This window comes from Macaca nemestrina, chromosome 13, assembly GCF_043159975.1.
Source record: "Macaca nemestrina isolate mMacNem1 chromosome 13, mMacNem.hap1, whole genome shotgun sequence".
Taxonomy (NCBI): Eukaryota; Metazoa; Chordata; class Mammalia; order Primates; family Cercopithecidae; genus Macaca; species Macaca nemestrina.
The window spans coordinates 23824352-23848159 of NC_092137.1; the positions used below are offsets into that span (position 1 = coordinate 23824352).

The window sequence follows — 23808 nt, forward strand, 5'->3', positions numbered from 1 at the left end:
ATTTCACATCTTTAGAATAAATAATGTAGAAATACTCAAAAGGAATGTATATAGATTTAAATGACTCTTTAATAAGATTTTCCATATCCTTAAAAACAAGAAAAATAAACTACAACCAAATCTGAAAAAGTGCCTCCTTAAAGAAAACAGACATTTATCAGTTTAAATCTAACAGCCTAGATGTGTATCTTCAGAATATTCTTTTTTTTTTTTTTTGAGATGGAGTCTCACTCTGTTACCCAGGCAAGATCTCGGCTCACTACAACCTCTGCTTCCTGGGTTCAAATGGTTCTGATGCCTCAGCCTCCCGAGTAGCTGGGATTCCAGGTGCACGACACCACCCCCAGCTAATTTTTGTATTTTCAATAGAGACGAGGTTTCACCATGTTGGCCAGGCTGGTCTCGAATTCCTGATCTCAGGTGATCCACCCGCCTCGGCATCCCAAAGTACTGGGATTACAGGATTGAACCACTGTGCCCAGCCAGAATATTCTATTCTGCACAATCTTCTTTAACATAATTTGTCAGTCTTTTCTAATAGTTCACCAGCTATCCACCTCATGATCAGACACAATCTGTTCCTAAAAATAAATTATCAAGCTCACCCTATTTCAAAAATACTCCATCATCAAGTCAAAGAAACACATCAATAAAACTGTGCTTCCAAGAGTAAATAACATACAGCATCAAACTCGATGCATTGGGAGCCAAATTCAGAAAAATCCATCTGGGCAATCTGGTTGTGTATTTAGGGCTCACAGAAAGAATCTTATCAAGTACCTGACTCAAATTCTAAGATATAAACTTCAAGAACATACTTAGTTCCATGGCCTCTGGACCCTAAACAATAACATTTCATTTCTAACTGTCATTGCTAGGACATATCAAATAAATATATATCAAATATTTGTATTTATAGTAATTTACTCAATTAACATTTGAGAAAGTAACGGTAATAACAATAATAAACATCTATGACACTGCTTACCTTGGAGGCTGAATTTTAAACTTTTCAAAAATTTCTGGATATAAAAGTGGGAATACTACCATTTCCTTTAGTGCATGAATATGATGGCTCAATCCACCTATGCTATCAAACCGTACCTTGGAAAGAAGGGGAAAAATTTTATATAAAACAGTTTTATGTGTTTTATAAAATTTTTAAAATTTATAAAAGTCTTACGATTCAGAAATATATGCCTTTAGCAGAAGCTTTTAAACGTAACTATAAATAACTGTAGAAAAATAAGGCTAACAATAAAATCCAAGTTTACATTTCAGTTCAGGCAAATTAAGCTACCATTATTTAATCTAGTAACTCAGAACCAGGATTAATTCCCAACCTAAAACTTTAATAGGTATCTATAAGAGATTTTTTATATTACACTAACACATACAATTTTTATATCATACCAGGTTCTAATGGGCCAGGCACAGTGGCTCACACCTGTAATCCCAGCACTTTGGGAGCCTGAGGTGGGCAGATCACCTGAGGTCAGGAGTTTGAGGCCAGTCTGATCAACATGGTGAAGCCCTGTCTCTACTAAAAATACAAAAATTAGCTGGGCATGGTGGCGCATGCCTGTAATCCCAGCTACTTGGGAGGCTGAGGCAGGAGAATCACTTGCTCCTGGGAGGCGGGGGTTGCAGTGAGCCAAGATCGCACCATTGCACTATAACCTGGGCAACAAGAGTAAAACTCTGCCTCAAAAAAAAAAAAAAAAAAAGTTTAAATGGCTTTAAAAATATATAATTATTTTGTACATATATTCTCAGAAGGGGGCAATATTGTCCTCACAGGGGCAAAAATTGGTTCAGGGATAGGGCAAGAAATAATCTTAGCTATTTACAATAGTTTGTAGCCCTCCCAAGGTCAATGTTACCTGACAAAATGTTATTCTTTAATATTTAATTTCTCTAGTCAGAAGAAATTTACTTTTTTTCTTCTTTATGGGACAATGATGAAAAAATGATTTTAGAAACACTGATCTATCACAAGAAGCAGCAAAGACTGTTCCTCCCACCCATAATAGTTTAAATAGCTAGAAGGCTTTGTAAGAAAAAAAGTGTACAGAAAAAAATGCTTGAAGAAAATTTTGCCCAAAATGTTAACTGTGACCGCCTCTTCCTTGCTTCTTCATTCTGTTACGGTACTCGAAAATGTTTTACAATGGAAGTATTACTACGATAGAAAAAGTGAAAGTAAACTATTAACAGAAAAATAAAAACAGAAGTTAAATAACAGAAACATGCTAAGAGAAGCTAAATTTTAAAGAAATAAGTGGTCTGGCGTGGTAGCTCACGCCTGTAATCCCAGCACTTTGGAAGGCCGAGGCAGGCGGATCACCTGAGCTTGGGAGTTCGAGATTAGCCTGACCAACATGGAGAAACTCCATCTCTACTAAAAAAAATACAAAATTAGCCAGGCATGGTGGCGCATGCTTGTAATCCCAGCTACTCGGGAGGCTAAGGCAGGAGAATTGCTTGAACCCAGGAGGTGGAGGTTGCAGTAAGCTGAGATCACACCATTGTATTCCAGCCTGGGCAACAAGAGCAAAATTAAGTCTCAAAAAAAAAAAAAAAAAAAAAAAAAAGAGAAAGAATTCACTCTGCTTTGGCAGAGACATCTAAAGTTTACTAGATTCATCTGTAAATGGATAGATGAAAATAAATGAAAGGAAAATAAAAATGAAGAAAAAATTTTTTAAAAGACAAAAAAGAAATAAAACTAACTAGATTCAAAAGAGTAAAGTGCTGGTAAGCCAAATACGCAAAGATCATTAGGTAAGGTCTTCTGAGAAGATGCACTATTAGAAATGGGATTCTGGTCATATGTAATACTCTAATATTTCCTTAGGGCCTGGTTAATAAAGTAAGACAAGCATTTTCCTCTATGACTTCAGATTAGAGATAGTTAAAATTTCATCTTCAAGTATATATGCAATTCTATTTGATAACTTATTTTAAATCCCTCTATGAAAATCACTTAAATTACATTGTATAGAGATATTTTTAGGAACAAAAAAAAATACATCAAGTAAGCTCTTGGTTATGCAGTAACCTTATTTCAAAATATCCCCCCAAAATAAGATACTACTCACAATGAGAAAGAATCTACCATGTCCTCCGAGTCTTATGTCTGTTTTTGTCATCCATTTCCCAAAGTGACTTCACCACCACTCTTTATATTGATGACCCGTATCTGAATTTCTAGTCCAGATATTTCTCCTTAATGCCAAACCTAAATAACCAATTACCTACAAGGTGCTTTCACTTGTAGTATACCTCAGATACCTAAACATGTATTAGTTAAATACAACTAATTAAATCATCTTCCTGCCTCAAACATTTATTCCTCTTCTTATGTTCCCTACTCAGAGAATCAAGCCATTTTCCACCCAGACCATCCATTATCTACCTAGTCACCTAAGCTAGAAACCTGGGTAATACTCTCAAGTTGTACCTTTCCCTCATTCCCAAAAAGGAATTAATTCACCAAATTCTGTCATTTCTGAATTCAATCCTCAATTCTTTCAAAACCATTTACTTCTTCAAATTGTTATCCTACTTTCTACCATGACCATTACCCCAGATTACTAGACTATAGGAACATCCAGTCTCCCTAATGCCAGCCTTGCTTACCCCAAATTCATTAACTATATCACAGCCAGAGTGATCTACCCAAAATACAAAATCATGAAACTAGGCAATTTCAACAATAGCCCATTGTTCATCATGGTTTATGAAGCGTTGCCCCTTATAACCTTCTCAGCCCCATTTCCTAACTGTTACATATTCCAGTAACACTGACATGAAAACACGTGACTAAGCACCACATGTGGCTAGGGTTCTTAGGTTTCAAAATATATACATCGAAACATTAACACTGTCATATCTGAATTTTCTAGTTCTACTATGTGCTGCTTTAGAAACAAGAAAAAAGCTTAAAAAAAAGAAAACTTCTAGAAAAACATTTACAAAACTTACTGATTTATCAATGTTCATTGGATCAACATCAGCCAAGCTTGCACCCACTTTCACTCGTTCTCGGAGAATACCGCTAGCTAAGTCCTCTGCTCTGAAGTTCATAGGCAAACACCTGAAATTTATAAAAGTGCAAGTGAAGTTGCATTAAAAGTTTCACATTTTTAATGTTAAAATAAGTTTACATTCCTTGATGTCTTCATCTTTCTCCTTTTTCTCATAACCCAGAAAATAATATCAAAGAATTTCATTCTTTTACTCTACTTTTCTTACATTCTTGTCAAAGGCCAAAAATTAAGTTACTCACTAGATAAAGCAAACAAGATTGTTAATCTATTTGCCCAAAGAGCCCAATCTATTCCATTTTAGGAAAATATCTTAACATAACTGATTATCCCATGTCATACAACTATAAAAATAAACCTATATGTACTATAATATATGGGATTAAAATAAAATCAAGCTATTGACTGACTGAGGCAAGGTCTCACTCTGTTGCCCAGCATGGAGTGCAGTGGTGCAATCATAGCTCACTACAGCCTCAACCTCCTGGGCTCAAGTGATCCTCCCACCCCAGCCTTCCAAATAGCTGGAACTACAGACAGGCACCACTACACCTGGCTGAATTTTTATACAGACAAGGTCTCACTATGTTGCCTAGGCTGGTCTCAAATTCCTAGGCTCAGCCTCCCAAAATGCTGGGATTACAGGCATAAGCCACCAGCCCAACCTTTATTATAATATTTAAATCTATCCTCAGATATTACATGAATATATCTACTCAGTTATATGATTGAAAAAACTATCTTCCCCTTTTGTTCGAAAAAAATCAATTAGCGATCACATCTTGAATACTAAGCTTCATCTTTTGTGTAACTACCTTAAGAGAGATCTCTATACTACATTATTTAACACATTATTTAATATATTACATTATTTAATTTCCATAAATTAATATACTCAACTTCCTCTTTTAACCTTGGGTAAACACCAAACAATGGCATTAACAGCCTCAAAAAAGTCTAGTATCTATAATGAATGTAACTTCATTGATACTTCTGAACCCTAATTTATAAAAATATATTATCAAAGGAGATTATCAGAATAGTTCGGATTAAATAAGCATAAATTCTTTTATTTAAACTTGGGTTTTTCTCATTTTCTTTCCATCATTCACATGAGAAATTCTTTTTTAGTATACAATCTAATCAATCCAAACTTGTTTCCAAGACCTGCTAACTGAAAACTTGGTATTTCTACAATAAATAATAATTTGACACTTCAATTATTTACTCCTCCAATGAAAATTCTTTGAGGTTTTAGTGAGCCCAACAGTGATCAGTTAGTTACCCTAGTTAGGCAAAGATCACCATAGGCACTTGTTCAACCAACAACAAAAACAAAATAAATTTTTCCAATAAAAATCCAAGGTCTCCTGAGATACTTCTATTAGAAACCATGTCTTAACCTGACTGCTATAATACTGTAATCATTATAAGTACCTAAAATCAACCTCATTAAATGGATTTAGATTAGAGAGGAGGTACAGAGGAAAAGACAGATACTGCCATATAGGCTGGCCTGTTTCCCTTAGCTCTCCTTACTTTCCCTCTCCACAAATTATTTTATCATAAGTACTTTCAGACTAAGTAATTTCAGACTAAATTTCCCAAGGTTAGATTTCTATTGGAAGAAAAACTAATTAGAAACCAAGTCAATGTCTTCATCTAGTCTAAAATATGTGTTGAATATCAATGTTAGCAAAATGCCAGTATAGATAAGAAAATCATTCAAAAAAAAACTTATTTTTCCTTTTTTCTACCATGGAAATAGCACTAAAAATTTTACTAACCTATTTCTTGCTCTTGCCATGCTCTTTGATTTCCTTCTTTCAAAGCGTTCCTCATCAGAAGAAGTTGTGTCACTACTATGAATGGCATGCTTCTTTCTCCTATTTAAAGAGAATAAAATGCTTAAAACCATTATAATAGCAAACAACTTTTTAAAACACACTGTAATAGCTCAGAGGAAATTCAATCAGCAAATATTTATTAAGATTTGTACCCTCATACAGTTTACATGAAGTATAAGTTCTTCATGTAGTAATTACATGAAGCAATAAGTTCTGCAGAAAAAAAAGAAAAAAAAAAAAGGCCTGCAATCCCAGCACTTTGGGCAGTCGAGGTGGGCGGATCATGAGGTCAGGAGTTCGAGACCAGCCTGGCCAACATGGTGAAACCTCATCTCTACTAAAAATACAAAAATTAGCCAGGCGCGGGGTAGGCACCTGTAATCCCAGCTACTCGGGAGGCTGAGGAAGGAGAATTGCTTGAACCGGGGAGGCGGAGGTTGCAGTGAGCTGAGATTGCACCACTGCACTCCAGCCTGGGTAACAGAGCAAGACTCCTCCTCGGGAAAAAAAAAAAAAAAGGAGAATAGGAAAGCTAAAATTTTTTTAAAAGAAAAAATCAGGAAGGGAGTCAGTAACCAACTTTTTTTTTTTTTTTTTTTGAGACAGTGTCTCACTCTGTCACCCAGGACAGAGTGCAGTGGCAAGGTCAGGGTTCACTACAGCCTCAACCTCCAGGGCTCAAGCGATCCTCCCACCTCAAACCCCTGAGTAAATGGGACTACAGGCACCCGCCACCACACTGGCTAGTTTTTGTACTTTTTGTAAAGAGGGGGTTTTACCATGTTGCCCAAGGTGGTCTCAAACTCCTGAGCTCAAGTGATCTACTCGCCTTGGACTCCCAAAGTGCTGGGGTTACAGACATGAGCCACCGCACGGGGTCAGCAACCAATTTAAATTACATCCAAATTTAGTGAATATCTGTCACTGTTTGATAAATAACATTAGAATCTCAGGAAAAAAAAAAGTTTATCTTTTTTTTTTTTTAATTTTATCTTTCCCAAATAGTCACAGTCCAGACATTTAAAGAACAAAAGAAAAATAATACACTGGATTACAGAGGACAAGGGCTTTAACTTTCCACTTAAGATAGTTCCATCCTATTTGAACTTCTTATAAAATACATAAAATATTTTGAAGAAAAAAGTAGTTTATAATCAGAACTACTATGGAGAGATTAGGTAATATGCCAGGCTAAAGTCATCACAAAGGAGAAACAATATTTACTGAATGCCAGATTATTAGTATAACTCATGACATCTCTAAGAAACCTAAAAAAATACTATAATAAAACCACAACAAAACTATGTGCTCACAAAGTGTTCCAACTGAGTTCATCATATCCAAATCAAATGCTTCAACCACTTCTCTTAAACTGTACATTCAGTTAGCAATTCCACTAACCAGTAATTTGCCAAAAAAAAAAAAAAAAAACCTCAAAAATCATCCTAAATCCCTTTTTGCCCACCACATAATCATTGCCATTGAGTCCTAGCCACACTCCCTGTAAATGTCCCTCATATCGTCTTTTTCTCCACCCCTACCTAGGTTTCACTTACCACCTGCCTAGCCATTTAATCACCCTCAGCTCTACTTTACTGGAAAAAAAAAAAATTTGCCATGATCTTACCTCGGATCTTGTTACCGCATGAACTGCTCTCCACCTCTGCAATTTTAAAATGTAATGGCCTACTTTTTGAACATAACCTCCTAACATACCAACTTTCAACTCATCAAGGCCTACTATACCTGAGCACCCACTGACTCAGAGTCAACTCCCTTCGAAGCTTAATTTTCTGTCAAGACTCACAGGAAAAGCTATTACTTCCGTTTTTAATCCTCCTACCTGACTCTGTCTCCTTTTCCTTCCATTATACTTGCTAAATTTCAACTCTGTACCAATCCAAGTAATAAAAGTAGAATGCTGAACGGACTAATGAAAATCCACACAACCAGCCGGGCGTGGTGGCTTATGCCTGTAATCCCAGCACTTTGGGAGGCCGAGGCGGGCGGATCACAAGGTCAGGAGATCAAGACCATCCTGGCTAACATGGTGAAACCCCATCTCTACTAAAAATACAAAAAATTAGCCAGGTGTGGTGGCAGGCGCCTGTAGTCCCAGCTACTTGGGAGGCTGAGGCAGGACAATGGTGTGAACCCAGCAGGCAGAGGTTGCAGCAAGCCGAGATCGTGCCACCGCACTCCAGCCCGGGCAACAGTGCAAGACTCTGTCTCAAAAAAAAAAAAATCCACACAACCATACAAGCTGGAATCATTGTCAGTAATTTTCTCCAAGCACAAGTAGCCTTCAAAGATGTCCCAAAATCTGTGCATCAGTACTCCACTTCAATGCCCACATGTCCCATTAGCAACCCAGATTTTCTCAACTTCTCCTTAAGATCTTTAGCCCACCTCCTACTCCTTCTCTACTAATCGGAATCCTTTCATTACCTTCTACACCTATTTTTTGTGGGGGAAGAGGGAATTGTTTTTGTTTTTTTTGTTTTTGCTTTCTTTTTTTTTGAGACGGAATCTCGCACTGCCGCCCAAGCTGGATGGAGGGCAATGGCGCGATCTCGGCTCACCGCAACCACCATCTCCCGGGTTCATGCGATTCTCTTGCCTCAATTTCCCAAGTAGCTGGGATTACAGGCACACACCACCATGCCAATTTTTACATTTTTAGTAGAGACAGGGTTTCACTGTGTTGGCCAGACTGGTCTCCAACTCCTGACCTCATGATTCGCCTATCTCAGCCTCCCAAATTGCTGGGATTACAGGCATGAGCCACTGTGCCCAGCCTGTTTCTGTTTTCCTGTTTTTAGACAGAAGGTCTCACTCTGTCACCCAGGCTGAAGTGTAGTGGCATGATCATAGCTAATAGCAGGAAGCCACAGCATCCATGGCTTTACGCACAGTCTTTCACCCCCCAGGAACTGCATGCACCTGATGGTCTTCAAGTTCTTGTCAAATTCACAGACAATGGGAATACCAGTCCGCAGGTTCAGCTCCATGACAGCCTCTTCAGAGAGACCCTCCAAATGTTTCACAATGCCCTGAAGGCTGTTGCCATGGGCCACAATCAGTACCCTTTTCCCTTCCTTTAGGAGGAGAACTATTTCTTCATTCCAAAAGGGCAGAGCTCTGGCTTCGAGAGTCCTTCAGACTCTCACAGGAGGGTAGCTGATCCTCTCTGAGGTCTGCATACCTGCGATCCTTACTAATGTTGCTGTAGAAAGGATGGTCAGGCTCCACTGGAGGTGGTGGAACATCATAGGAGAGCCTCCAGATCTTCACCTGGGCCTCACCATGCTTTGCAGCAGTTTCTGCTTTATTGAGACCAATCAGACCCCCATAGTGCTGCTCAATGAGGCACCAAGTCCTCACTACAGGCAACCACATCTGATCAATGGCATCTGGCACTGTCCAGAGGGTCCAGATTGCTCTCTTCTGCACTGAAGTGAAACAGATGTCAAACTCATAGCCAGCATCTCGCAGCGCCTGCCTGCAACTCTTCACCTCCTCATGGCCCATCGGGCTCAGGTTGGTGTTGTACCAGCCGCTGAAGCAGTTCTCCAGGTTCCAGGTGCTCTTGCTGGGCCGGATCAGCACCAGTTTGTAGGCGGCCATGCCAGTAGGCTGGGGAGGCCCTGCATCAATTTTTGATACTTCCCAATTCTCCAGGAAGATAGTTGCAAAAATTATCTACTTACTCTTTGCAATTTTGGTATTTATCCTCTCCTCTACTTCTTCCTCCCCATCAGGAAAGTTCCCAAGTTAATGTGTGTATTGGGTCTATAATTTATAGAAATGTAATTAATTTGCCAATAACAGCACAGAAGGAAGTTGGTGGGAGAAAAGTTGTATTGGTCTAAGAAAATGACTTCAGATAGTAAACTGAATGCATAAGAAAAAATAAAGAGAACCAAAAATGGTAAATAAATTTAGAAGTTAACAATACCTATAAATATATACAGTCATCCCTTAGTATCTACAGGGGAATGGTTCCAGGACCCTTGTGAGTACCAAATTCCAAGTATGCTTAAGTCCCTTACATAAAAATGGTATAGTGTTTGCACATTGCAAATGGCCTACACACATCCTCCCATATACTTTATTTGAAAATTTATCAAAGACTTAATTTAAGAGTTACCTCCTGTATACTTCAAATCATCTCTAAATTAATTATAATACCTAATACAACACATATGCTATGTAAATAGTCATCAAGCTGTATTTTTTGTTGTTGTATTGTTGGGGTTTTTTCTCAAATATTTTTGAGGCGTGGTTGGTTGCATTCACAGATACAGAACCTGTGGCTAAAGAGGGCCAACTGTACTTGCTAATATTTCTTCTCGTAGCTTCAGTAAAAGCCATTAAATCATATAAAGTAATAATTCCAACAATGTATTGTTAGATCTGTAACACTGTTAGGTGTTATACAAATAACAATAACACAACAGAGTTGTATACATAATTTCCCAATAAATAACTGAAAAGTCAAAATTCTAGTTGGGACTGGGCACAGTGGCTCATGCCTGTAATCCCAGCACTTTGGGAGGCTGAGGCAGGCAGATCACTTGAGGTCAGGAGTTGGAGACCAGCCTGGCCAACATGGTGAAACCCCGTATCTACTAAAAATACAAAAATTAGCCAGGCGTGGTGGTGCATGCCTGTAATCTCAGCTACTGAGGAGGCTGAGCCAGGAGAACTGCTTCAACTCAGGAGGCAGAGGTTGCAGTGAGCTGAGATCACATCACTGCGCTCCAGCCTGGGCGACTGAGTAAGGCTCTGTCTCAAAAAAAAAAAAAAAGAAAAAAGAGCTTAAAAGCCAAGGAGTATATATACAAAACTATACAAAACGAACTCAAATCATATACAAAAATTAACTAAGTAAATCAATGACCTAAACATAAGAGCTAAAACTATAAACTATTAGAGGAAACCACAGGAACAAATCTTCATGATCTCTGAGTTGGCAATGGATTCTTAAACAGTAAAAGCATAAGCACAAAACAAAAAATAGGTAACCTGAACTTCATAAAAATTAAAAGTTTGGCTGGGCACAGTGGCTCAGGCCTGTAATCCCAGCACTTTGGGATCACTTGAGCCCAGGAGTTCAAGACCAGCCTGGGCAAGGTGGCAAAATCCCATCTCTACAAACAATATAAAAATTAGCTGGGCATAGTGGCGTGTGTCTGTAGTCCCAGTTACTCGGGAGGCTGACATGGGAGGATTGTTTGAGTCCAGGAGACTGAGGCTGCAATGAGCCATGATCATGCCACTGCACTCCAGCCTGGATGACAGAGCAAGACCCTGTCTCAAAAATAAAAAATAAACTTTTAAAAGTAGAAACCTTCCTTTATTTCTATTTTCTTCTACATGTAAAAGAAAGGATAATTAGGGCCAGGCGCAGTGGCTCATGACTGTAATCCCAGCACTTTGGGAGGCCAAGGTGGGCGGATCACAAGGTCAGGAGATCAAGACCATCCTGGCTAACACGGTGAAACCCCATCTCTACTAAAAATACGAAAAATTAGCCAGGTGTGGTGGTGGGTGCCTGTAGTCCCAGCTACTTGGGAGGCTGAGGAAGGAGAATGGCATGAATCCAGGAGGCAGAGCTTGCAGTGACCTAAGATTGTGCCACTGCACTCCAGCCTGGGCGACCTGAAATCCCAGCTACTCGGGAGGCTAAGACAGCAGAATTGGTTGAACCCAGGAGAAGAGGTTGCAGGGAGCCGAGATTGTGCCACTGCCCTCCAGCCTCCAGTCTGGGCGACAAAGCAAGACTCCACTTCAAAAAAAAAAAAAAGTGGAAACCCTCCTTTGTACCTACATGTAAAAGAAAGGATAATTAGGGGGGAAAAATATTAAAGATTAACTCGAATCAATGCTTCAAATGAAAGCAACATGGGTCGCTTAGATTCAACTCTGCTAAGAGACCAAAGAGCTGTGTAGCTTCAGTGAACATAATTGTTAAAACGACAAATATTCCAGGCAAACTGTGAATCAGGAAGATAACAGTAGCATGTAGGATGACAACTACTAGTCACTAATTAAAGAAAAAAAGACACAATTAGTCTCTCATTGACAAATGCAAATGTTTCCTTTCAAAAACAAACCTTACCTAATATGGCTTCTTCTTGCTGGAGATCTATGAATATCAAACAGCGTGTTTTCCCTCTTTTTTTGATGAGCTGGTACTAAAAGGGAAGAAAAGGATATAAAGAAATAATAAATTGATAAATTAATGTATTAAAGGAGTAGAAATGACTTCAGCTCACTTTTTTTTTGTTGTTATTTGACATGGAGTCTCGCTCTGCAGTGGCGTGATCTCTCGTTCACTGCAACCTCCCCCTCCTAAGTTCAAGCAATTCTCCTACCTCAGCCTCCCAAGCAGCTAAGACTACAAGTGCATGCCACCACACCCAGCTAATTTTTGTATTTTTGGTAGAGACAGGTTTTCACCATGTTGGCCAGGATGGTCTCGATCTCCTGACCTCGTGATCTGCCCACTTTAGCCTCCCAAAATGCTGGGATTACAGGATAAGCCACCGCACGTAGCCCTGTTAACTTTTTTTTTTGATATGGAGTCTCACTCGGTCTCCCAGACTGGAATGCAGTAGTGCGATCTCAGCTCACTGCAACCTCTGCCTCACAGGAACAAGCGATTCTCCTGCCTCAGCCGCCTGGGTAGCTGGGATTACAGGCACCCGCAGTCATGCCCGACTAATTTTTGTATTTTTAGTATAAATGGGGTTTCACCATGTGGGCCAAGATGGTCTCAAACTCCTGACCTCATGATCTGCCCACCTAGGCCTCCCAAATTGCTGGGATTACAGGCGTGAGCCACTGTGCCTGGCCCCTGTTAACTTTTTAAATAAAACCTAGTCATGTGCCTTCAACTACCAAATGCTGTCTAGAAGCAAAACAAAAATAAAAATTTTGTGGCAATACTATGAAGTTGCAAATAAACATTCTAAACAGATGTTAACGTAATCTTTGTGACTATGAGTTACACAAAGATTTCTTAGGTACATGATCCATTTTTTAAAATGTAGCTGGGTGCGGGGGCTCACGCCTGTAATCCTAGCACTTTGGGAGGCCAAGGCGGGCGGATCACCTGAGGTGAGGAGTTCAAGACCAGCCTGACCAACATGGAGAAACCCTGTCTGTACTTAAAATACAAAATTAGCTGGGCATAGTGGCGCATGTCTGTAACCCCAGCTACTCGGGAGGCTGAGGCAGAAGAATCGCTTGAACCTGGAAGGCGGAGGCTGCAGTGAGCCAAGATCGCTCCATTGAACTCCAGCCTGGGCAACAAGAGCGAAACTCAGTCTCAAAAAAAAAAAAAAAAAGAAAAAAAGAAAAAAGAAAGAAAAAAAGAAATTTAGCACAATCCATTTAAGAAATGATTCATTAAAAAAAAAATTGTTATAGGCTGGGCATGGTCCCGGGCCTTTGGAAGGCCAAGTCAGAGCATTGCTTTGAGCCCAGGAGTTCCAGACCAGCCTGGGCAACACGGTAAGAACCCAACTCTAGTTTGAGGCATGGCGGATCACTTAAGATCAGAAGTTTGAGACCAGCCTGACCAACATGGTGAAACCTCGTCTCTCTAAAAAATATATATATACAAAAATTAGCCAGGCATGTAGCATGCGCCTGTAATCCCAGCTACTCAAGAGGGTAAGGCAGGCGAATCACCTGATTCCGGGAGGCAGAGGTTAGAGTGAGCTGAGATCACACCACTGCACTCCAGCCTAGGTGACAGAGCAAGACTTTGTCACAAAAGGAAGGAAGGAAGGAAGGGAGGGAGGGAGGGAGGGAGGGAGGGACGGACGGAGGGAGGAAGGGAGGAAGGAGAAAGGGAGAGAGAAAAAGAGAAAGGAAATAAGGGGTGAGGGGAGAGAGGGAAGGAGGGAAGGAGGGAGGGAAGGGCCGGGCGTGGTGGCTCACAACTTGTAATCCCAGCACTTTGGGAGGCTAAGGCAGGTGGATCAAGAGGTCAGGAGTTCAAGACCAGCCTGGCCAAGATAGTGAAACCCCGTCTCTAATAAAAATACAAAAATTAGCCAGGCACAGTGGCAGGTGCCTGTAATCCCAGCTACTTGGGAGGCTGAGGCAGGAGAATCACTTGAACCAGGGCAGCAGAGGCTGCAATGAGCCAAGAGCGCCACTGCACTCCAGCTTAGGCGACAGAGTGCGACTATCTCAAAAAAAAAAAAAAAAAAAAAAAAAGAGAAAAAGAAAAGAAAAAAAGAACCCAACTCTACACAAATATTTTTTTAAATTAGCCAAGCATGGTGACATGCATCTCAGCAGGCTGAAGCAGGAGAAGGCTGCAGTGAGCCATGTTTGTGCCCCTGCACTCCAGCCTGGATGACCCTATCTCAAAAAAAAAAAAAAAAAAAAAAAAAAAAAAAGCAAAATGTATAAATTGGAGTTCATTAAAAATTACAAATGGGCCAGGCATGGTGGCTCACACCTGTAATCACAGCATTTTAGGAGGCCAACACAGGTGGACCACCTAAGGGCAGGAGTTCGAGACCAGTCTGGCCAACATGGTAAAGCCCGTCTCTACTAAAAATACAAAAATTAGCTAGGTGTAGTAGCGCATGCCTGCAGTCCCAGCTACTTGGGAGGCTGAGGCAGGAGAATCGCTTGAACCCACGAGGTGGAGGTTACGGTGTGCCAAGACTGCACCAATGCATTCCAGCCTGGGCAACAGAGTGAGACTCTGTCTCAAAAAATAAACAAACAGGCTGGTGCAGTGGCTCATACCTGTAATCCCAGTACTCTGGGAGGCCAAGGTGGGCAGATCACGAGGTCAGGAGATCGAGACCATCCTGTCCAACACGGAGAAACACCATCTCTACTAAAAATACAAAAAATTAGCCAGGTGTGCTGGTGGACACCTGTAGTCTCAGCTACTCAGGAGGCTGAGGCAGGAGAATGGCAGGAACCCAGGAGGAGGAGCTTGCAGTGAGCAGAGATTGCGCCACTGCACTCACTTCTGCTTTTCAAAAGATACTATTGAGAGAATAAAAAAGACAAGTAACAGACTGTCTTGTCTTAAAAATATTTGCAAATGACATATCTGTTAAAGGTCTAATATCCAGAACCTATAAGGAATCTCAAAACTCAATAATAAGAAAACAAAAACAACCCAATTGAAAAAATGGCAAGATATCTAAACAGACATTTTACCCAAGATTTACCACTGTCAAAAAAAACAAAAACAAAAACAAAAACACATGAAAAGATGCTCCAACACCATTAGGGAAATGCAAACTAAAACTATAATAGATACCTGTTAAAATTAATTAAATAATCTGAGTATAGCAAGTGTTGACAAGAATACAGAGCAACTACAGCTCTCATACACTCTTAGTGAAAGTGGTATAACCACTTTAAAAAGAGTTTGGTAACTTTTTATATCTCATCATAAAACCCAGCCTTTCTACTCCCTGGTATTTGTTAGAAATATACAAACGTATGTCCACACAAAGACCTGTTCATCACAACTTTATTTGTAATAGCCAAAAACTGGAATGGATCATAATGTCAAGTAACAAACGAATGGATAAACAAATTGTGATATATCCAAACCACAGAATGCTATTCAGCAAAAAAAAAAAAAAGGAATACACAGCTGGGTACAGTGGTTCAAGCCATCACAGTGCTTTGGGAGGCAAAGGCAGGAGAATCCCTTGAGGCCAGGAGTTCAAAACCAACCTGGGCAACATAGCAAGACCCTGTTTCTACAAAAAAAATTAATTAGCTAGGCATGGTGGTGTACACCTGTAGTTCTAGTTACACAAGGAGTTGAGATAGGAGGATAGCTTGAGCTCAGGAGTTTGAGGCTGCAGTGTGTTATATTTGTGCTTCCGAACAGCCACTACATTGCACCATGAACAACACAGTGAGATCCCTTCTCTAAAAGATAAACTTTTAATTTTTTCCTTCTCTCAGCAAAAAAAGAAAAAGAAAAAAAGAAAACAACTAAGTTATTGGCCAAGCTGCAGCCACATACTATTTTTGTGACCTGAGGTAAGTCGCTTAATCTCTTGGACCATAAAGATACTTTCCCTAGGCCGTGTACAGTGGCTCACACCTGTAATCCCAGCACTTTGGGAGGCCGAGGTGGGCCGATCACCTGAGGTCAGGAGTTCAAGACCAGCCTGGCCAGCATGGCGAAACCCTGTCTCTACTGAAAAAATACAAAAATTAGCCAGGTGTGGTTGTAAGCACCTATAATCCCAGCTACTCAGGAGGCTGAGGCAGGAGAACTGCTTGAACCCAGGAGATGGAGGCTGCAGTGCACTGAGATAATGCCACTGTACTACAGCCTGGGTGACTGCAGACTCTGTCTCAAAAAAAAAAAAAAAAAGAGAGAGAGATACTTTCCCTGAAGAATTGCTGTAAATTAAAGTGCTCAGTAAACTATACAGTGTAATACATTAATATGAGCAGTATTACTAAATACAAGGTTCTATAAATAAAATGTACATGCTGTATGTAAATCAATACTGCTACCACATACTTTGACTTTCTTTCAGTTGCATCTGTGTGCACAGAAGTATATGTAGTAAAAGATACAGTATATAAAACCCATAAGAGATTTCCTTCTTTTAAATTTGGCAATACTAATTTTTTAAAAAGCAGTGGCACATTTTTAGTAGAGACAGGGTTTCACCGTGTTAGCCAGGATAGTCTTGATCTCCCGACCTCGTGGTGGCAGGCACCTGTAGTCCCAGCTACTTGGGAGGCTGAAGCAGGAGAATGGGGTGAACTTGGGAGGCAGAGCTTGCAGTGAGCTGGGATCGTGCCACTGCACTCCAGCCTGGGCAACAGAGGAGTTGCCAAAAAAAAGCAGTGGGGGAGAATAAGTTACTCAACTACCAAAAATAAAAAAGTTATTTACAGTTGCCTACCTATTGGAGGTGCTTGGTATCGATCCACTGTTTTTCTCTGTCTCAAATTATATGGTCTATCATTTTCTTCTCCTTCTGCCTCTTCAACTTCTATATCTCCATCCTCCTCTTGAGATTCTAGTTTCCCACACACAAAAACAAAAGAAAAAAGCATTGTTTTAATCCAAAAGGATTAGTCTACTCTAGAACTGAATATTTACACTTTATCCATTACTCTTTTTGCACAGGTGACATTTAAGTGCCAACATACTATGTAAAGCATACGTAATTAAAAATCAACCTAAATGGATGTAAAAGAAAATACTTTCCCTGCCAGTGATCGATACAATTATCTGCTAAATAAATTAATGTGATCATATTTTATCTCTTGATTTACTTAGGAACTTTGATTCGCTTTGGTCATACAACGCAATAATAGAAAACAGACTTAAAATTTTATCCAACTACAGCAAACCTCAATCAATGCTCAATTAACCACTAAATTAGTATTCAAATACCCTTGGTAATTCAAAAAAATATGCTTATAGGTAATTACTAATGTTACAGCAAGAGCAACTTATGTTGGGAGTGTAATGATTTGTTAGACCTGTTGATCACAATTAAGCATGGATTAGTTACATTTTGGTAGCAAAGTGCATGTACGCATTGAGATGGAGCATGAAACAGACTTCTAGGGTATTGGTAATAGTTTATTTCTTGACATAAGTGATCATTTTATAATTCTTTTTTTTTTTTTTTTTTTGAGACGGAGTCTTGCTGTGTCGCCAGGCTGGAGTACAGTGGCGCGATCTGGGCTCACTGCAACCTCTGCCTCCCGGGTTCAAGCAATTCTCCTGCCTCAGCCTCCCAAATATGTAGCTGGGACTACAGGCATGTATCACCATGCTTGGTTAATTTTATATTTTCAGTAGAGATGGGGTTTCGCCACACTGACCAAGCGGGTCTTGAACTCCTGACGTCAGGTGATCTGCCCGCCTCGGCCTCCCAAAGTGCTGGGATTACAGGCACGAGCCGAAATACTATTTTTTAAAAATGATTTGGCTATAGCTACAATGTAACATCTAAGTCCAGTTAAAATAAGAGTCTAGCTGGACGCTAAGGCACCTGCCTGTAGTCTCAATTACTTAGGAGGCTAAGGCAGGAGGATGGCTTGAGCCCAGGAGTTTGAGTTCAGTCTGGGATAACACAGCAAGACTCCATCTCTAATTTTTTTACTTTTTATTTTTTTGAGACAGAATCTCGCTCTGTCACCCAGGCTGGAGTGCATGATCTTGGCTCACTGAAACCTCTGCCTCCCGGGTTCAACCGATTCTCATATCTCAGCCTCCCAAGTAGCTGGGATTACAGGCAGGCACCACAATGCCCAACTAATTTTTGTATTGTTGGTAGAGACAGGGTTTCACTATGTTGGCCAGGCTGGTCTCAAACTCCTGACCTCAAGTGATCCACCCGCCTCAGCCTCCCAAAGTGCTGGGATTACAGGGGTGAGCCACCACACCCGGCCTCTATTAAAAAAAAAAATTTTTTTGATGAAAATTAATAAGCATATGAACCCCCAAATGCAATATGTAACTTTTTAACCACAAGAACTGTCAATATAACACAATCATATTAAAGCATAGAAAAAAATATAAAGCTGGCAGTGATACTTAGGGAAGCAGAAGACTAAAATTGCAAAGGGCTGGACGTGGTGGTTTATGCCTATAAACCCAGCACTTTGGGAGGCTGAGGCAGGAAGACTATTTGAGCTCAGGCGATCAAGACCAGCCTGCACAACAAACATATTGACACCCCATCTCTATAAAAATTACAAACAATTTAGCCGAGCATGATGGCATGTGCTTATGGTCCCAGCTACTCAGGAGGCTGAGGTAGGAGGATTGCTTGAGCCTGGGAGGTCAAGGCTGCAGTGAACTGTGATTGTGACAATGCGCTCCAGCCTGGGTGACAGAGTGAAAAACTGTCCCAAAAAAAAAAATAAAGAACCTGCCAAGGACTTTATATTTTACTCATGACATCAGAAAGCATTATTTGAAAAATTTTTATTGTTAGGTTGTACAGAAAAATCAACACACACAGTATTTATCTAAATAATACTATAAAATACTTGTACCTAAATAAGTTATCTAAATATCCAAAACATTACTTTTTGAAAAATGTCTGTACCATAACACAATATTACAGGCAAAAATTCTAAATATGGCATATCTACTTTGGAAACTCTACAAAGATATTCAGTTAATGAAAAGGCAAAAATCACATTATAAATCTGTCTCACCTATACTGATTTTCTCCAAAGGAAGCAATTTAGAGGTTCTAGCTGTAACAACAATAATATTTGCTCAATAAAGTGCCTTCATTAGAAATATCACCTCTTCAAAACTGGCTAACAAAATATTAACTACAGAATTTTTTTAAAAAACACAGTCTTCTCAATCTAAACTACACAAATAATGGGAACTAGTAAGATTCCCCTATAAAGTACTACTAATTTGCATTTACAATACACCAAATCTTCTGAAAATCCAATTCAATAAAGATTAATGCCAGGCCGGGCGCGGTGGCTCACGCCGGTAATGCTAGCACTTTGGGAGGCCAAGGGAGGCGGATCACCTGAGGTCAGGAGTTCAACACAAGCCTGGACAACAAGGCGAAACCGCGTCTCTACTAAAAATACAAAAATTAGCCAGACGTGGTGGTGCACGCCTGTAATGCCAGGTATTCGAAAGGCTGAGGCAGGAGAATCGCTTGACCCGGGAGGCAGTCTGCAGCGAGCCGAGATCGCGCTACTGCACCCTAGCCTGAGCAACAAGAACAAGACTCTGTCTCAAAAAAAAAAAAGATTAATGCCTACAGAATTAAATCCTATAGGTATACTCTTCATCAATTTATAATCCACGGGGCCAATGTGCTGCTATCATGTTCCCAACTCCGGCCCTACAAATTCAGTCTGGGTTCTTCAGTTCAGAACCCACGAAGGCCTCAGAAAAGAATAGTATAGTCCCCTTCCACTGGTATTAGAAGTCTCTCTCTAAACTTTACTCTTTATTTCTCAGACCATACCTAAATTCAAGATCCACATAATCAGAGATTTAGAGGCCATGGATAACAAAGTAACCATCCAGTTAGAAGGTGCCTAAGTACAAAAAAGTCCTCATCTAAGAAGCAAATGAGCCCAAAGCAAATCCCATACCAGATCACTGAAGGACTACCAATGGCTACTAATGAAATACATTACATAATGTACAATGTGCACTTAAAAGGATTTTTCCAAATGAAGGAAATGAAACTCAGATTGCCAACTAAATTTAAATTATTTCAAATTATACAATATAGACCTCAAAATCCATTGTAGACTTGGTAATAGTCTACAAATATTACTTGTATATTTTATTTTTCCTCCCTCCCACCTCAACTTTCTAGAATTTCAAAAGATGCTTTACAAACCTTCTTCTTCACCCTCAGTAGAAACTTCATGATGATTTTGTATCCCATAACTATTTCTCCTTAGTGACTTTCTTCGCCTTTTCACTCTTGAATACATATCCATGTTTTCCTTTTAAAGAAAGAAATCTGTCAAATAGTAACATGACATTTATTCTCCACTATAAAAAAAAAAACAATGGGACACACCTGCTCAACAAAATTTATTGAGCACCTATTTGCATGCCATAGATTTGTGAAAATGGAGCTTCCTAAATTAAATAAACGTAAGAAATAAAAAGGAAAAAAACATAACAAACTTATAAAAATGTAAAACACATAATGCCAGCAACATACTTTCTCCTTCAAGCAAATTACAGCCTAGTAGGAGGGAAGTAAGACAATCACAGGTAATAATAAAAGAAAGTAAAGTAAGTTAAATGCCACAAAGAGAGGTACAAAGTACTCTAGAATTCAAAGAGAAGACCCTCCTTTTGTTATGGGGTAAAGGGAAGGGAGGCAGTGTCTGAAATGAACCTTGAAACAAAGATAGAACTGCATCAGTCACTAACTACAAGTATTAACAAGAGTAAAGGTTATAGGAACAAGAATCATTTGTTTAAACTTAGGCAATGGTATGTGAGAAAACAAAGTTGAAGCCAGATCATAAACATCAAGGTGTTTTTAATAAATTCAGTGCACAACAAAAAACCATTAATGGTTCAAATCAGAAGAGTAACAGAATCACAGTTGCACTTTAAGGTGACTCATACAGCAAAAATGAAGAGGGTTTTCTTGGGAAGGTTATAGCAAGAGGAGAATGAAGAAAAGAAGCAAGCAAGCAATAAAATCCCAAATAAGTTGGAAATGAAGAGGAAGGAATACTCGTGCTAATTCAAAAACATCCAACTGTTGCATTCTCCCTTTAAATTCCTCAATTAAAATAAAACGTATTTACAAAGATTGCTACAGCTAATATACTCACAAATTCTGTATCTGTCCACATTCGAAGTCGTTCTACTTCTCCTGATCGACGATTCCGTCGGATATTAATGTTGTCCATTTCCTGTAGCACAGCTTCAGCAGTGCTACAATCATATAATAAAATCAGGATTTAGACAATGGTGGCACCATATACATAAAAGAGCTCTTTGTGAAAGCGTAATCAAATCATCTCTGATGTGTAATTATACACAACTTTTTTTTCTTTTTTGTTTTTTTTAGATAGTGTCCCTCTGTCACCCAGGCTGGAGTACAGTGGCCTGTTCGTGGCTCACTGCAGCCTCAATCTCCTGGACTCAAATGATCCTCCCACCTCAGCCTCCCGAGTAGCTGAGACTACAGGCATGCACTATCATGCCCAGCTAATTTTTATATTTTTTTGTGGAGACAGGGTTTCACCATGTTGCCCAGGCTGTTCTTGAACTCCTGGGCTCAAGCGATTCATTCATCTCAGCTCCCAAAGTGCTGCAATTACAGTGGTGTGCCCCACTACATCCCAATTAAATACCTCTTTCATAACCAGCATCCATTATCAGAATACAGTGCCCAATAAGAAAAGCAAAACCAGGACATCTTCTACCTTAATATACACATTAAAATAAAACTTTTTAAATATAAGGCTTTTGTTAATAAGGTCCCAATAAAAAAATCCATAATGCCTCTATGAATAATTATCAGATATATGACACTGAAAAAATACTAATTCAATCTTTTTATTGAAGATGGTGTTAAGAATAACTTGTATAAAATAAGTGTATAAAATTATTTTATTTTTACTTGTATAAAAATAAGTAATTGTATAAAATAAAACAATTTGTAAAAAGTTTAAAGCCTTATAAAGTTTACTGGACTCTTTCAGAAATTCAAGTAAAACACTGACATTCAAGAAAAACATGCTAACATCTTAGCAATTTTTTTTTTCTTTTTTAAGAGATGGGCTGCTGGGCACGGTGGCTCATGCCTGAAATCCCAGCACTTTGGGAGGCCGAGGCAGGTGGATCACGAGGTCAGGAGATTGAGACCATCCTGGCTAACATGGTGAAAACCCGTGTTTACTAAAAATACAATTAATCAGGCATGGTAGTACACGCCTATAGTTCCAGCTGCTCGGGAGGCTGGGGCAGGAGAATCGCTTGAACCCAGGAGGCAGAGGTTGCAGTGAGCCAAGATTGCATCACTGCACTCCAGCCTGGGCGAGAGATTGGGGTCTCACTATGTTGCCATGACCGGTCTTGAACTCCTAGGCTCAGGATCTTCCCACTTTAGCCTCCTGAGCAGCTATGACTACAGTCTCCAGTCACCACACTTGGCTATCTTGGCAATTTTTATTTTGTATTTTAAACAAATACTTACATAACAATTACTATGCATCTAGATACTGATCTAAGCATTTAACAATACTTAAGTTTTAATAATAACTTAAGCGCAAATTTGATGTTACCACTGTAGAATATAATTTCCTCTCTTGTCAAATAGGGATTGTACTGACCACCCTCTCCAGGCTGTTGTAAGGATTAAGTAGGATGACATATTACCTGAGAAGAGTCAAGTTTTACAGATGCAGACGTTGAACGGACAGTCAGCTCACTGACTAGCTAAGAGACTCAATCCCACATACTCAGTCTCAAAACATCTTCAATTCAAACTCTTGAATTGACCCACCACACCCAGCTTCAAGTTAAGTTTTAAAAGAACTGTACTGATTGCTAAGTCGTTTCTTAAGCTATTTTTTTAAAATGTAACTGTCTTAAAAAGCAAATAATTAAATGAAATTGCTTAATACATAGCATTCATACCTATTTACTAGTTGATCAAATAACAAACTCTGGTTCACACTTTCAAATCTGTTTTTCCTGGAACGACAACTTTTTCTGACTTCCATGTCACCATTTATACAAGAAAGGTCCCCATCTCCCTTCTTTTCCCCTCGAAGGGGATGGCTTCGAAGGGCTACAAGAAGAGAGATATTTACATTTCAAAGTACAGAATACAGAAAGAAAGAAAAGGAAAAAAAATGAAAAAATTACTTTTAAAAGACTACAAAAAGTTTAATATAACCTTTTAAAGGCTTTAATATTCAATAATCTAAAATTTCGATAAATTTTACAATGTCATAAATAATTTAAATTATTTCAGGTACGCTGATTTCTCAAAGTTTAACAATTACATATATTTTTTTACTATGACTGAAATTCAGCCATTTCCAACTGTATGCTCAGCACACTATTAAATCACTCTATTTTTCCCCACTTTACCGCTTTCTCTAACATTGCAAGAATTTTAATATTAACCAGTTTTATAATAGAATACTCACATAAACTACTATGTCCGTTTGGTAATGTAGCACCAGGCTGAGAAGTTAACCTAGAACACAATTATATTTAATATGCAAACACATCAACATTTGTTTATATAAGCAAGAAATGCAATACTGTTGGAATTATTTTAATCTTTAAAATGTTACTTTAATCTTTAAAACTTTTTTAAAAGATAACTTTTTTACTGTAAGATTGGTAATATGCCAATTAATAAAATATACTAGCTAACTTAGTTAAA

At 39.2% G+C, this 23808-nt stretch overlaps 1 protein-coding gene and 1 pseudogene across 4 annotated transcripts in view; both read right to left on the reverse strand.

Moving 5' to 3' along the window:
• Positions 1–23808, reverse strand: part of LOC105479837 (ATPase family AAA domain containing 2B) — a 175392-nt gene that overhangs the window by 115177 nt on the left and 36407 nt on the right. For 2 of the 4 annotated variants that reach the window (XM_011738166.3, XM_011738165.3), the window contains exons 3-12: positions 23567–23616; positions 23049–23202; positions 21236–21338; positions 20275–20383; positions 19106–19147; positions 16828–16944; positions 12021–12096; positions 5837–5935; positions 3988–4099; positions 989–1104 (exon numbers count right to left, since the gene is read on the reverse strand). In XM_011738166.3, the coding sequence (XP_011736468.2) occupies positions 989–1104; positions 3988–4099; positions 5837–5935; positions 12021–12096; positions 16828–16944; positions 19106–19147; positions 20275–20383; positions 21236–21338; positions 23049–23202; positions 23567–23616 (978 nt within the window). The remainder of the gene's footprint in view (positions 1–988; positions 1105–3987; positions 4100–5836; positions 5936–12020; positions 12097–16827; positions 16945–19105; positions 19148–20274; positions 20384–21235; positions 21339–23048; positions 23203–23566; positions 23617–23808) is intronic. The other 2 variants (XM_011738169.3, XM_011738168.3) reach the window with 1 other exon arrangement.
• LOC139357786 (phosphoglycerate mutase 1-like) lies at positions 5946–12014 on the reverse strand (annotated as a pseudogene).